Genomic DNA, 16,806 nt, shown 5'->3' on the forward strand with positions numbered 1-16,806 from the left:
CTTTAATTTTTTTTTCAAGATCCGAAAAAAAAAGCTTTGATTTTGAAATCTCATAAATCGTTTAATATTATTCAAATGGATTTGGTAACTTATACATAATAACAAAAATCAGAACAGACAATCAGTGTATTTTGAAACGTATTGTTAATCAAAGCGTTTATTTATAGTGAAATCATTACGAAAATAAATGGTTTGCACATTTTATGCAACTAATTATCAAATTGTGCTTTGTGATTGTGTACACCTTTAGCACGTACAACACTGTTCTCAACAGTATAAACAACTGCTCTGCATTTACGTCTATAGTGCTGAGAACATCTCCAGAGAACTTTTGGTCCAATTTGCCCCTTTCTTGCGTAGTATTTGAATCCTTTAAGTATTAGCAATTCGCTGCCTATTCTGGTCTTCACGAATTGAGCTGAAAACAACCGTAGACTCATAGAACAAAGCAAAATGAAGAAAATAAATCAGACTTACAATAGGTTCGAGTTCTGTCAGAATGTATGAATGTAATTATGGAGGAATGAAGTGGAGGAGGAGGAGAGGGAGAAGGAGGAGGGGGGAGGGGGAGGAGGAGGAGGAGGAAGAGGAGGAGGATAAACATTACAAATTTAATGCAATGAAACTTTACTTAATAACTGACATTACTAATAATTTAATAACTGAAACGTTCAAGAAACTGATCGGATTAGTAGGTATTCAGGTGCCTACAGATTTACTCAATTTTTTCACCATTGACAGGTGTAATAAAAACAAGATTTTTGTAAGCAATAGGGATAGAGGGTCGCTACTTGAGATAGAATACCGTTTGATCAAACATTAATTGTTCGATAACATTTAGTCGATTGTCCATTCGACCTTATAAATCGTAAGCTGTAAGGTTTGCCACATCGATCCATCAAAATCCTTAAAGAACATGTGCTCTAACGATCAATAGCCAAAAAAAAACGAAAAAGGTCTTTGAATATAATTTAGTTAAAAGCAATATTTAAAATCGATTTTGCTGAAGTACCTAAGCATAGGAAAAAATTGTTTATATTGGCGAAAACGGTTTGGCGCTACATAAAAATTATACCATCATTTAATCAGTATAAATAGTTATAAGGTAAGTCTGCGGTTGCTTTTGAAATAAACATCTACTTGTGGCCACACAAAGAACGGGAATCGAACCCGGGACCTCCGCATGGCAGACCGGCTTGGTAACCGTTCACCCATTAAGGCAGTTAATAAAGGGTCTAATTTAAAGCCGGATTTACATTTGTCTAACGTGTCGTGTCGTGTCTAAATCTAACCATATTAAGGGTCCGAAACACAAAACTGCGAATCGGCGTGATGCGAATACGGAACGCAGAAAACTGCGACGCGAATTAATTGCTGCGATGCGATTTAGTGCGGCAAGGCGTCTCACTGCCACGGTTCGAGTGATCATTCCTTCGACGATCCTCAACGGCACTAAACGTATAAGCAAATACAGAAAAAAAAACACAAAGAAGATTAACATCGCAGGAATGCGCGATGCGGAGCAATTCGCAAATTCTTGCGATGCGTCGTGCGAGCTCGTAGATGTCTGCGATGCGACGTCGCATTGCATTTTTGTGTTTCCGATACCGTTCTGACGCGTCACGACATGACACGTCAGACAAATGTAAATCCGGCTACAGTCTTCTAATTAAAATAGACTATAGTAAGTAATTTTATGATGATTTCCTAAATTTGTTAGTAATTGCCTGTAACGTTGTGTATTTTTATGGAACAAAAGTGTTGTTGCGGTGCTATGTGGTTGTGTACTTTCTTTGCAAGAACAACGACGCCGTCAATTGTAGTTACAGACGCATTGCATTTATAGTAATCGTGATTGGAGCATCTCCAACGAATCTTCCGTCCATTACGCGTTCTTGCCGAGTACGTGAATCCGTTGAATTTAAGCAACTGATTGCCTTTTTTTGATATTACATATTCCACTGAAATAAACAATTTAGAAATAACATCGAGATAAAAACTTGCATAAATAATATAAATTTTGTGGCGTAATTTCTTAAATTGGTGTTTTTTTCAAGACACTAAATTTTTTTTACTGCTTTGCTACGGAACGACAATCCGATTCCACCAATTTTAATTTTTTTTTTATGATATAAAGTAACGGGACGAACAAATCGTGCTTGGTGGTAAGCGACACGCCCGTTAATTGCAATTTCAGTGCCACTCAAAGTTTTAAATCTCAAAGATCTGAGGGGCACTGCCACTGCGCTCCTCACCCTGAGACATAAAGTTGCAAAGCGTAAAGTAACCTATAAATACCTGTCTGGGACATTACTCAGGACATCCAGACTAATTCAGAAAAGTTCATTTCACTTAATTTGGTCCTTTTTAATATTAATAGGACTTGTAATGGAAATAACGTAACTTCTACTAAGTAACTTTGTAACTCTCAAAAGGCGCAAAAGTCTTGATAGTTCTTAGTATTGAGAGGAAAAAGGCAGCAGAAAGATAAGAAATCGAGGAACGCAATAATGAGACTAACGAAAAAAAATCTAAATCTTTGGCAATTTTGGAGGCAAGTGATTGTGCTCATTCTTAATAAAAATTACATGATCTTCAACAGTATACAAAGTTGCTCTGCATCCTGCATGTTTATGTGTAGAACATCGCCATCGAACTTTTAGCCCTTTCGAAGGTGTGCTGCAGTACGTGTAACCGTCAAGTTCTATTAATTGCTTGCCGTAACGGGATGTTATAAAATTTGCTGTAAAGAAAACAATATTTCTGATTACTTGCTCTGGTAGCACTTTTGAAATTGGGGAGCTTGTGAAAAAAATAATTGCATATAATACATAGATTTTTATACATACATAGATAAGCTTCTATAAAATTATTTTTGTGAACGTTAGTCGAACGATTACACAACATTTTCATTCCATTTTATGTCACTATGTCTTGCTATAGATTGTCTCCATTCCGTTAGTTTGACTCTTTATAAAGGGTTGAAATGTTCTTTAAGAAATAAAACTTTTTAACTTTCTTTACACTTGCTGACGCGTCTTACTTGTCATATAGGTAGGTATCTTTGCATCTTGATTCATCAACGATTTGATCTCAATACTTCTGTCATTGGTCGTCTATCTATCTTTATCTTACAAAAATTAATCGTGACGATGCGACTTTTTTCATCGTCATCCTACCTTTTATTCACCCTATTCTCTGGTTCCTGGCCATTTACTTTCGAAATTTTGAATCATTCTTTAATTCTTTTGCCTTGCCTTTCTCACCTTGTTTCGTTCCGTCGTCACTCTCTACCTAAGTCAAAGGGTCGTATTCCAGAACTCTACTCAATGCTCAAGTCAGGACTTGAGTATGATTTAAAGCACTGAAAATCAAACTCAAGTCCTTGCCATTAGAGTCGTATTTCCAGTGCTTGAAATCATACTCAAGTCTGCTCAAGTCCTAACTTGAGCATTGAGTAGAGTTCTGGAATACGACCCTAAGTCTGAAGCAAGCACTCCTGCTCGTCTTCATCACAAATTTTACATTTTTTATTTTAAAACTAGTAGCACTTTTGAAATTGGGAAATATGTGGAAAAAGATTGCATAGAATACATTACATAGATAAGCTTCTATAAAATTGTTTTTGTAAATATCAGATGAACGATTACACGATTTATACAATATTTTCATCTTATTCGGTCTCTGGAATTTTATGTCACTTTGTCTTGCTACAGATTGCTTCCATTCCGTTAATTTGATAATAATATATATAATAATTCTATAAGGGCCATACTCAAATTCTCTATTTCGTAATTTTCAAAAATTAAAACGTCACATAATTTTCAAAATCCTTGTTTAATTGAGTAAAACTCTTTACTCATCCTTATTAATATCAACATAGATCAGTCTTGCATATTCATACGAAAAATAACTTTTTTCCCGTCCACAGAGAAGAGCTATTTGTCCACAGATGACAACATAAACCTTATTAAGTAATCGCCTTATTACGATTCGTTTGAAAAAGCTAATATAAAATTATCAAAATAAAATTCACATCTTCTAATAAACAAATAATGTTAGAAAATTCGTGTCTTAGTACGGCTATCTCTCCTGTAGAAATGAAAAATTAAAATATTTTTCGTCTTCGGAATCGGCCCACATAGAAGTCATCAGTCGTTTCTTTGGCGTTGTCGTCTGAAAAAATGCGACTTAACCTTTTTATGGGCCTGTAACTAGGCGCAGAAAAGTTTTCAGTCGAGTTATCAGGTGTCACTCTTTCGAAGTGACCTGGTGAAATTGACTCAGTTGGAGCATCACTAGTTCGTGGACTAGCAGGTAATTCACTAGTGTGACTGTCAGATGATGAATTGGGATGTTTAGAAGGTCCTGCTTGAGGAGAAACAGGCGACAAATTGAAAAAGCGAGGATCAGATACTACAGAATTCCTAGGTGAGCTTGGGACTTTATGCTGTATTAGGATTTGACCTATTTCATAATGAGGACATATTTCATGCGCTGCACAATCCAAACAGCTTAATCGTCCGGCATGGATAACATTAAAATTTCGAATAATCCATGTAATTTGATGAATTTTGAGTATACCTTTAAAAGGACATGTAGCACTCTCATTCAAGATTTGATCAACTTCAGGAATCCTCGAGTCATCAATCGTGTGAACTTACATACCTTTATAATTAGCACTTAAGCATGTCATTAAATCATCTAAACTAGACACGTCATTTCCCTTAGCAAAATGACTGTCGCAAATACGTTTAACGCAACCGCCATCACCATCAGGTGCTCCTTTGCCATGGCCGTGTTCACCAAAATGCCAAATGATAGAAGTAACAGACAACTCTTTACTTAATAATGTTGCAAGTAAAAAAACATGGACTTATTGCGGTATGAAGTTAAAGGACCATCACTCAAAATGTGTAAAGTTTGTAAAGTAGGTGACAATTCCTTAATTCTTCTTATTATCGTAATCAGGTGGACACATATGACAGCTGGGTCATGTCGCAAGCCCTCTGATACAGTACAGAAAGATGTAGTATTTGTAAAATTGTTACGGGGAGCTGAGTCAATATTGTAATATACAGTTATATGTAACGATAGTTGCGATTTTGATCCACTGAAATGCGCCGATTGCACCTCTTGCCCATATTTATAGTTATAAGTTTCTGAGAAATCTATATGAAGTAACCCTTTAACAGTTGGCAAATTTTGTTTTATACGCTGTACTGATTTAATTTGATGAAATCTGTTTGCTACATGATTCTTTAAAATTGGTAAATTTAAATTTATTTTCTCAAACCCAGCTTTTTTGTTGTTTGTACTTTTCCTTGATCGTTTTGCGGCCCTGCTTTGTAACATTTTTTATAACTACAGGAACAGTTTTTGTAATTCACCTTTCAAATGGTATAGTATCATTACCATCAAAACCGTTACATTGCAAAGTTTTGTCTTTGCAGCCAGAACATTTACTTTTCTAAGCAAGTCACTCTTAACGTGTTCTTACAGCATAAATACGTTAGCAAGTCCATTATAGATTTATAAGGAATCATTTTAGCATTATAAAGTGACCGAATTATAAATTTATTATTAGCATGTATGACACATAAGCAAATGTTTCTGGCATCAACTCTAGGAAACAAGACCCAGAATGGACAGTATCTCCGAAAACTTTCATACGAGATGTTGACGCCAGATTTATTTACAAAGGTTTTGTGTAGACTTAGAAGTGAATCGTTCAAAAAACGAACTTGTTGCTTAACTTTTCTTCTCATTATTGAATCCTTTTTTCCTGATGTAAGTCTGCTATGTTAGTCGTGAAGCAAAAAACCTTGTACTGCCTTTTTAGTCTCTTTCACTTTCTTACGCTTTATTTTTTCAGCGATTTGCCTTGCTTTTTCTACTTTCTTAGATGATCTAATAAGTCTCATTCGATATTTTGCCATTTTAGACGCCAACTGAAGTTTTTTTCTTAGGTATTTATTATGTAGTCTTAATTTTCGTGCATTGTGTTTCATATGGCATTCCCAATTTCTTTGCGTGAAAATGAAGGACTAAACAGTGGGGTGTCTTTGTCTAGAAAACGCAAAGCATTTTTTTTCCTTTTGACGTCTTAATTTAGTTTTTTCTCTCCAAATTTTTCTGATTTGTCGTTGTTCCCTCGGTGTATAGTCTTCAATAGTTTTTATTTTTCCTTGTTCCTTCTTTCGACGATATCTCTCTCTATCTTTTCTTCTTCTTTCATCCAAGGCAGCTTCATCCATCTTAGCACGAGCACGACGATTACTAAGTTTTTTTTGCTCACGCCTAAGTTCCTTTTTATCTTCCTTAGAACCTCTACTTGCCCGTGGCAACATAACTGTAACAAACACATAATAGTCATGGATTACATACATTATTGATGCAATGATGCTTTTCACACTATCAACCAGTCACCGAGAATATATTACGTACAAAAGGACTTTCCAGACATAATAAAGCTGTCAGATATATTTTTGATGACATTATTTATTCCAGTAAATGTTAAAATTCAATTCATTTAAAAACTAAATTAATTACATAATTATGTAAATCCGCAACGTAGGCGGATTAAATTTATCAATAAAGCTATTATAAGTCCCCTTTGACTACAATAGTCTTTTCTGTAGACGCCACGTCCACGGAAAAAACGTCTATCATAAAGATATAAAAAAAATAAGGTGGCTTGTTAAATTTCAAGGTTAAAATTACAACAATTTAAATTTGCAATCATGCCGCAATACACATAAACGCTATTCAATTTTTTAAGTGTCTACTCACCAATACATACGTAGTGCAGAAAAGATCAACCAAATATGACCAAAATCTTGTGTAACTTCATAAGCCAATTTTTTTCATTAGGACAAACGCCGTCTATAAAAATAACGAACAACTGAGTGACTCTTAGCAGTGCTACCAACACAATAAACAAAAAAGTATAGGATGAGTTCAATAAATTTAAAATATTATGCATTTTACGTGCCTACGGAAAGAGACTATTAATATCGGAACAATATGTTTATATAGGAAATGAAACTATTTTTCCGGATTTAAATCGCGTATGTTTGTTTTTTCAAACAAACCGACGTTGTACGACGTTACAGGTCCCATGTGACCATGGGACCTGTAACGTCGCTTTGTTTGAAAAGACAAATATACTATAATAGTTTCATTTCCTATGTGTAACAATCGCGAAAACCTAAGAACTCAATACGTTTATATGTTTTATTTTGCAAATACGGATTAATGATTTTTTGTTTGTTGTTTTATTTTTAAATGTTTATATTATAAAGGAAATCTACTCACTGTCCGTGAAATATTTTTAAATAACTGTCAAACTCTCTATCTATCTAGTATCCGAACAGTCGAATCCGAAAGTCAGGGAAATTTTAACATGTATAATATAAACTCATTAAAATAATAAACATATACGTTGAATGTGAATGACTTGCAAATTGAGCTAGCACAAAAGATATCCTGAAATAAAAAAAAACCTACTTGCTGAAATAATGCACATATAGAATTAATGCAACCTGACCACATTTTTTTACATTTTTGTGTTTGACCCATAAAGGGTTGAAATGTTCTTTAAGAAATGGAACTTTTTAGCTTTCTTTACCTTGCTGACGTGTCTGACTGTTCATATATCTTTGCATCTTGATTCATCAACGATTTGATCTTTACGCTTCTGTCATTGGTCGTCTATGTCTTTATCTTACAGAAATTAATTAACCTCTGTTGGCAACGATATCTAATGTACAGCGTACTACATGCGGCGATGCATTCACACGCTGTATTTCACAGATGTGCGGTGGAGACACAACGCTTCAATATCATAGATTAATAAGCAACAGACTGTACTGACTACATAATAACAGAGTATTTTATTTGGGGCGTTAGGACTCTAATGCCCCAAATAAAATACTCTGTTATTGTGTAGTACTGACTAAGTTTGGTACCATCATATTATTTACGAGCAAGTGTGATGAAAAATTCTGAAAGCTCATTTTACAGCAGTAGAACTCCTTGTGAAAGGGTACGTCGAGGTAAGTATTGCCACGAAATCTATTACCGCGTTCCGTGTTTGTAGGACAAGTGAAACCACACTTTTGTGAAGTGAAACTAACTGCTATGGACAGGCATGTCACTTACGTCCAGTCACTTAGTATCATTAAAAAAAAGTTTCATTGCGATGTTTCTCTTCGTCTCTTCTTTAAACAAGAGGTATTCTAACTAAACTCGTGTGTAACAAGAATTAAAGTCTTGTGCACATGTCGCCTCAGAGAGGTACATGGGACTTGTCAACGTTATGCCTCAGGGCGACGGGCGTAGTAGCGATACTCCTCAAATCATTAAAAGAACTGTTTTAAGTAACAAAAATATGTAATAGTTCCTACAAACACCAGGAAATTTCATTGATTCTAGTCTTCACGTTGCACGAAAGAAGGCAAACGGTTTTGGGAAATTCGCTTTTACAGCATTAAGACACTTTTCCAACATGTCCCAATGATTTATAATATTGTAGTACTTATTAAAGATTAAAATTACAATATTGTAAAACTATATTTCGCTTTTCACGAGCTGTGACACGATTCACCTCTCTGCAGGGCTAGCAGGGCAGGGCGCGACTTGCGCGAGATCTCTATGCGAGAGTAGCAGTATCCCGCGCTTTATGTCGCACTCGCGCAAGACGCGTCCTGTCGTGCCAGCCCTAGTGTACCTATCTTTTAACTTTTATTTAACCATATCTATAAAATATTTAGAGCTTTAATTAAATATATAGATGACATATATTATATTTCATACACTCTCATCACGCCGGTGTTCAAGGTAGAAACAACAGATTTTAATTGAGCATGGACTTAAAGAATTAAGCCAGGAAGGTGACCGCGAATCTTCAAAATGATTTTCAAAGTCAACGTAAAATTTCTGCACCGGCGAAATGGTCGACTGGGTTGAGCGTTAGAGCGATATCACATGGTCGTTGCGTCAGCGTAGCGTAGCGTATCCATCTCACTCTATCACATATGACCATCTCACTTCCGCGATGTTAAAGCCAATCTTTGAGCACACAAAAGTATTATTTATCATGGCATGAGTTTTTTTTTGAAACGAGCTCCTTTTGCAAAAAATAAGTTATAATATTTTATTATGGAATAAAGAGTGGCAAGTATTGTACCATTTTGAAATCTTGATTATATGGGCCATCTTTTAAAATAACTTGCCCAGGGTAGTGTAGTACATTTTTAAAAAAATATGAAGTGTCAAAGCTAGCTGACATATTTTTTTTAAGCTACAATTCAATGAAACTTATTTGTTTTTACTAAACTCATAGCGTTTATTGTTTGATTTGTGACTGCAATAAATAGCATGGTTATTTATGATGACGTTAAAAAAAAATCACTCCAAAATTTGAAAATTTGTGATGACAGTACCTAAACATGTGGTCTAGGGTATCGATTTTCAACATTTTCAAAAAAATGCCTATTATCACTTAACTAAGTGACATGGATTTTTTTTAATTTTTACCAGAACTGATATAACCTGGCCTCTCGCCCAGTGACCGCTTGACGTTGAGTTTTGGGACACCCTGTATATGTAAGTGTATAGTAATACCTTTACATTATTTCCGAAATCAGTAGAAACAGTTTCAGCGATTACAATGTGTACTCCATTATTACCATTTTGACAGCTAAAAGTTTTAAAATTATTAAACACCACCCGATTAACGAAATTTGAACGTACCAGTTTAGAAATAAGTATTACGAAATTATGCTAAGTATGTGTACATAGGTAGCGTTAAAAAAAAACTGCCATTTTCGAATTGAGCGGTGTTGGCAATGCGACAATTTATGTCAAAACTAAATATGTGAATACATTGTATTAAAGCAACGAACCAGTTGCCCTAAATGAAATCACATAATCCACTGCAATAAACACATTAGAAACGTAGATTTTAAGACTTTCGTAGTTATTCACAAAACTATTATCAATTTATCACTACAAAACAAACAAACATCATATATGTATATGTGTATTTGTAATTACAGGTTTCTTGCCACGGTATGAGTTTGTTTTATTTTCCCGATGTTTCGGAATGATACACGATGCGTGGTCACGGGTTGCCTAGCCAGAGTCAGATCGCAGTTTTTGTCGACTGTCTACCCAGTTTCGCTGTCAATGACTGACTACCTTCAGCTCGATTACTTATGGCGTTACCAGTGTCACTCACTTTTATCCAACAAACCACACTCACTGTATCCACACGCGAAACCGAATTAATTGAAAGTAGTTGCGATACGTCTTCCAACACTTTATTAATTACTGCTGTCGTAAATTCAGTTGCCTCCTTTGAAAAACATAATTTATTTCGTTGACAATAAGTGGATTTTTCCCAATAGTACATGACCAACACTCGGCGTCAAAGGAACAAATGCAAATACAAATAGAAACATATCAGTATTCTCAAATTTCTTTTTATATATATGTGGCCGGCAATAATTAACAAAACCCCATTTGCTAATTAATTGTGAATGACGAATTAGAAGGTACATTCTAAGGACTTCAGTTTGTGCTTGTGCTAAATGCTTAATAAGCAAAATTATAGAAAATAAACACTTGTTACCAATAATATCTATTTATTGTCACCTCTAATATACATGATATGTGCCTTATAAACCATATTTATATACTTAGTTATCTATTTTGACACAAGAATAACACACACTAGAGAAACACCCCTTCCTACCGTGTCCGCCTGTAGTTGTCAGCAGCCAAGAAAGTAATACCCTTTTTTCTCTCAACCACTATATCCCTTGTTCATAAATTTCCTTCGCCATGTTGTCACCTCACCAACTGCCAATATCGTGCAAGTTCCGTTCAGAAATAGTACTTTTGGTTACCTGTAAACTATTGATACAATAAGGTGCTGACAGATGGCGCGAGTGAGAACGAAATGGATTGAAATTTAAAATCCGTGCACGTTTCAAAGGACAGCAAGATTTTTTGGACTTATTATAGACTATGATCAGATGGAAATATTTGATGCTCCCTTTTATGACCACTTTTGCATCTGTTTATGCGTATGACTAGTGCATTACGAAACTACGTAATAAGCTAATACCTCGTCATGGCTCAACTGTTTGCAGGACGCACATCAACCACACGAACTTTTTTTTTTCAGAAGATTCCAACGCTTTTTTTGTCGTAGCGCTCACGTTTTTGTGACCCGACATCCATTTCACTACTGCTGCAGCTGTCAACTCACTGGTACTTCGTGACTGCGCTAAGTCTGAAAGTCTCATTTTATAGTCCTAAAAGACAAATCTTCAAAATCTACTTTGACCTCGAGGTAGATTTCCTTCAAAATTACGAAGAAGCACGGTGCATACGCACGTTAAAGTGTATAAATGCCCCCTTTAACCAACTTTCATTTTTATTCATAAAGCGATCCATCGTCATTTTCAATGCCGTCCACTTTTCAGCAAATTTAGGCGAAACACTTGAAAATTTTCAATTGCATACTCCGTCGTGACTCGGGTGTCACATCCGTAATGCAGAATTTCTTCATAATGAAATCCATTAGACAATTATTTCGTGTTTCTTTATCATACTTCCGCCATTCTTCAAAAAACTAAATTTTTTAAATAGAGTGAACACATTCTGCAACAAAAGCAGAAAAAATACTTAGAAATTTAGGAAATGAAACTATTTTTCCGGATTTAAATCGCATATATTTGTTTTTTCAAACAAACCGACGTTTCGGGCCCTTTACAGGTCCCATGGTCACGGTTGTTTCGAAAAACAAATATACGCGATTTAAATCCGGAAAAATAGTTTCATTTCCTATGTGTAACAATCGCGAAAACCTAAGCACTCGATACTTAGAAATTGTTAGAAATTACTGGAGTCTTTTTTTTTAAAGAAAAAAAGATTATCTAGAATTTTTTTTTCCTCTGGTGGTTAATGACCTGACAACCGAATAAAAAAGTGTTTTGAGTAATGATGCGAGGTGGCGTACAAGTGAATGGTTGTCCTTATGAGTTGGCCTCTAGTAGACAAAATCAGAGTGAACCGTCTTGTCGAACCTCCACTAATACATCAAAAAATGCAAATGCACACTTTTTCAAATTCAATTTTGAAATTAATTTGTCATGGATATTGTTAAGTAAAGTAGAACAGACGCTGATGAAATTACTTAGAATTACGTATATGTTGCTCTTTTCCTTCCATTATATACGACGACCCACGTCATATAAATACCTCTTCAATAATTTTATTATCACAGACATCATTTTCTTGAAGTTTCACCTTACACCTTACACCTTTCACCTTGACAACATCGATAACTCCTTTATTGGTAAATTTGTGAAGAGACTCAACGTCATAACCTAACCTAACCATTGCCTCATTCTCATTAACCGTAGCAATTTGTAGGATCTTAAAATCCCTGATGTCCTCCACAAAGTAGGGTTGTCGTGCCTGCTTTAGCGTACGAGATACATGTTTCGTCAATACGTATGTGGGTGTCTAGCTGACTCACTATTGATCGCAATGTTACGTTGGTTTTGTGGACATTTGGTATACCATAAAGCATTGGTGGTTGCACGATATGTAACAGCTGTTTTTCAACATCATTTGGGATAGCGTTCCTGCATTTGACAATAAAGGCATCTGTTTGTAGTTTCACTCTGGCAGTTGAATTGTAGTTCACTGGTTTATATGTTGAGTTATTTTCTTGCAAAGCATTTATTTTACGACCGTACTCTTCTACGGTCGTAACCACAGCATATATTCCTTTATCTGCCTTCAGTACTATCGGAAAAAAGCGAGTGATGGTGCCGCCACAAGTAATAGAGATGAAGATAGCCATCGACAACGGGAGAGGGTAGATAAGTCTATTCTCAAAGCTATGATCTGCCGCTGGCCTGACAACGACGACGTGAGCATGGAGCGTGTATTAATAAAAAAATACCATACCGTGGAAAGAAATCTGTAATTAATGATAATTATTTACATTACAAATAATAATAAAATATACTAGATGTACAAGTAATACCAGTTTTCGGTGCAATATCGTCATATAACATAAATAATCATAATTTTTAGTTGGTATATCATGATGTTTTTACTATTATGGTATTCATGTATATTTTTTGTGAACATACTCTATTAGTTTGTTGTTGTTACAGATACAAAGATCGAACAAACACTACGAAAAAATCCTACGATCCGGCTGAACTCGAGCCGGCGACTTCGCCAAACCGGTGCTACTGCTCTCCCAACTGAGCTACAGAACGAGTCAGCAAGCCTTACGAATTTCTCGATGTGCCTGTTGCAGATTTTTGTTCCTGTTTTTAAACGGCTATTTTGCCGTAACGCCACCTGTGAGAAACCTATGAAACTATGGATTTTTACTATAAGCTCATAAAAAGTCAATCATTGAACAATAACAGACAGGTTGGCAGGTCTCTCAGTTATTTAATAGAGACACTTAAAAATTAATCCTGCGCTTCAATCTATTCCAGTACTAACTTAATAAGATAGGTTAGTAATATTAATCATATTCCTATATTATAACTAAATCTAACACGAGAGACGGTTTTGCGAGATAAAACTAAGTGATTTATTTTATGCATTAATAATTTTTTTATTTATTCCTAAGACAAAAATAATTCTGTGAAAGTTATTACACACTGAGCGCCCAGTTACATAAGGCGAAAGTTTTCGCCCGGCCGCCCTGTTACCATGCCTTAACGTACATTAATGGCGAATCTGAATTCTATGTATTAGGCAACAACATTTAAATTCCTCTGAGTAATATAACCGCGCGGCCGTCGCCCGGCCGCGGCATAGCCCAAGTTCAAGCCAGACTTGCCCGCGCGCCCGAGAAGCTCATTTAAGTTAAAACGTAAAAGTTAAACAAATACCTAGAGCCATTGACTTACAAATAAATGGACGACGGGTCTAATACAAAAACCACGAAAAAAATGTCCCAAGTCAACCTATTCGAAATTTAAATTGTAATGTCATCGCAGTATCGCGCTGTCAGTCGAACAAATGAGGACTAAAGCGGAGTTTGGCGCTCTGTATACGATTTTAGCGCCTTACAAGTGCGGACACTTTTTAGCGCGGACCCGACGTCCATATAATTGTAAGTCAATGCCTAGAGCGTATTTTGCCATGACAGTTAGACGCACGCGGTCGCCGTGGGGGGTGAGTGTGATGGAATTCGCGTCGAATAAATGAGCCCTAAAGGTACAACAGTCAAATATTGGTCATTTTTACAACTGTTTTCATCACTGAAATATAAAAGAGAGAGAGAGAGAGAAAAAAAAAGTTATTTTAAAGAATTTTTGAAATTCCGCTCGTTAACTGATAATAATCCAATAATTTTTACGTTTTTGCCAATTTCGGAGGTAAGTGATTGTGCTCATACTTAGTAAGGACAACCAGATCATGAATAGTATATAGAATTGCTCTGCATCCTACTGAGTTGTGAGTTGAACATCGCCATCGGATCTTTGGCCCTTTGGAAGGTGCTTTGCAGTATGTGTAACCTTGAAGTTCTATCAATTGCTTGCCGCCTCGGGATATTATAAAACTTGCTGCAAAGAAAACAAAGAAGGTTATGACTGTTCCAGGTCGCATTGTAGGTTTTTTTTAAATAGTAAGTGACGGGACAAACAAATCGTTTGCCTAGTGGTAAGCGACATTTCTGTCCCTAACAGTTGCAGTGCCTCTCAAAGCTTTAAATCACAAAGATCTGTGAAGAACTGCCACTGCGCCCGACACCCTGGGACATAAGTTTGAAAGGATTGTAACCCTAACAAGCCGTTACCAGGTTCACGGCAGTAAAACAGAAAACTTCCGGACCACAAATTTATTTAAAGTCGGGCTAAGAAGAAATGGTAACAAAGAAGTAAGGCTGTAACAATAAAAAGGCAAGAAAACAGGTACATTATTAGAAAACACTACACTTCCTAACTTGATGAAAAAGATATTAATTAGACACTTACCCCTACAAGGGCCGAGTTATACTCAATTACAGATACGTATTCATAGGTACATGATAAGGCTGTAGACTGTTATATACTTACTAAAATTGACTCATGATTTAGATCATATTATAATGATTATAACTTAGTAAAAGATTCAAAATTAAACGCGATTGAATTTAAACAGCTCCGTCCGCTCCGACGTCCGCGTCGCGATCGAGCAGGGAGTGACGGTGGAACGAAACAACATCAGAATGTGAGGCAAAAGAATGGAACAATTCAAAATTTTTATTTAAATACGAGTGGCCAGGGAACCGGAGAAAGGCGATAAAAAGGTGGGATGACGATGCAAGAAGGTCACACCGTCACAAGTTGACAAGTCCCATGTGCCTGTAATTTCACCAAAAAAGTTTTCGATTCGAGTGAAGGGGAAAATAAAACAATTGATTGTTACCTTAATTACCATAAAGTTTAGGAAAAAAATCACTAAAAAGATCTTTAATATAATCACAATAAGATAAGCAAAAATATAAAAAACATCATAATTTCATTTATTACAGATTCATGAAATTCGAACAAGAACGTCTCGAAAACGACGATAAGGCTCTGAAGCCTTAACTCATGCATCGAGATAGCTACCATCGTCCAACTTATTTCTATCGCAATACAAAGCAGCACTACTAATTTATATATATATATATATATATATATATATATATATATATATATTTAAATATATATATATATATATATATAGAAAAATTATATATATAAATATATATATATATAAATATATATATATATATATAATATATTGTTATATATTATAATATATAATATATGTATAGTATTAATTACATTGCATTAGATGTATAAAATAGTTTACATTCGTTGGTACACAATATCTATACAATTTAAGATCTTAATGTAGAATGAAAACCTAAGACATGTACATACTGCTTTATATATGTACAAAACGCAAACAAACAGGCGTAAGGAATACTCTCTTCTTTAATTATGATCCAAGTATTTTCATATATTTTTACGAATATTGTCAAAGGATTACCTTTGAATGTATTTCGAAGCTGACAATTGGCCGTCCTTTTTTTTTCTTTCGACAATCTGATACCAAATAGTAATTCATTAAAGATAAAAACACATATAGTTTGAAATTACAGTGCATCTATGTTTTATTCAATTCGCTTTGAAAATTTGAAAAAAAAATGAAAATAAAAATTTAACAACTTGGTCACAAAAATGTTAAATTTTTTTATAGCATTACATCATCAATTTATAAAAATCAATATCCTTAGAAGTAGAATGCTTAATTCTTCTTGGCAATCTTCGTCGCGTTCATATTACTTCAGATATCAGTTTTTTTAGCAATTTTGTTATTCATAAAGCAAAATTTAATGAAACACTGGTTATTGCCTTCTATATCTAGTAAACAATAGTAAGGGCAAAATCAAATTAGATGCTTGTAGAAGCGCTGTAGTGGCACTGCAGCCACGACACTGTAATTTTCATAAAATATTAGAAGCGCAGCTGTACCGCACAGTCGCGTCACGCGCGCGCCACTTTTGCAGACTAGATATTGTATTGGCGAGGTTGTAGCGCCACAGACGCGCCACTGCAGCACTTCTAGAAGCGTCTAATTTTGAAGGCGCTCGGAGGCTTAATTTTAGTACGTATTTATGAAATGTTGAATAATGCTAATTTGACACATATACGCATCGACGGCGCGTGTTTACGCGCCATAAACCCGCGTCTTCTGCGCGTATACGCGCCGCAGACGCGC

General features: G+C 35.4%; 1 protein-coding gene across 2 annotated transcripts in view; it reads right to left on the reverse strand.

The window, feature by feature from the left end:
- Nucleotides 1-207: 207 nt before the first annotated feature.
- Nucleotides 208-16,806, reverse strand: part of LOC113237741 (modifier of mdg4) — a 563,531-nt gene continuing 546,932 nt past the window's right edge. The window contains exon 5 of one of the 2 annotated variants that reach the window (XM_026474360.1): nt 208-418. In XM_026474360.1, coding sequence (XP_026330145.1) covers nt 210-418 — 209 coding nt within the window. In that variant the 3' untranslated portion in view covers nt 208-209. Of the gene's footprint in view, nt 419-14,391; nt 14,619-16,806 lie in introns of those variants that run through there. The other variant, XM_026474359.1, reaches the window with a different exon arrangement.

The sequence above is a fragment of the Hyposmocoma kahamanoa genome, unplaced genomic scaffold (genome assembly GCF_003589595.1).
Source record: "Hyposmocoma kahamanoa isolate Upper Pololo Valley unplaced genomic scaffold, ASM358959v1 94, whole genome shotgun sequence".
Taxonomy (NCBI): domain Eukaryota; kingdom Metazoa; phylum Arthropoda; class Insecta; order Lepidoptera; family Cosmopterigidae; genus Hyposmocoma; species Hyposmocoma kahamanoa.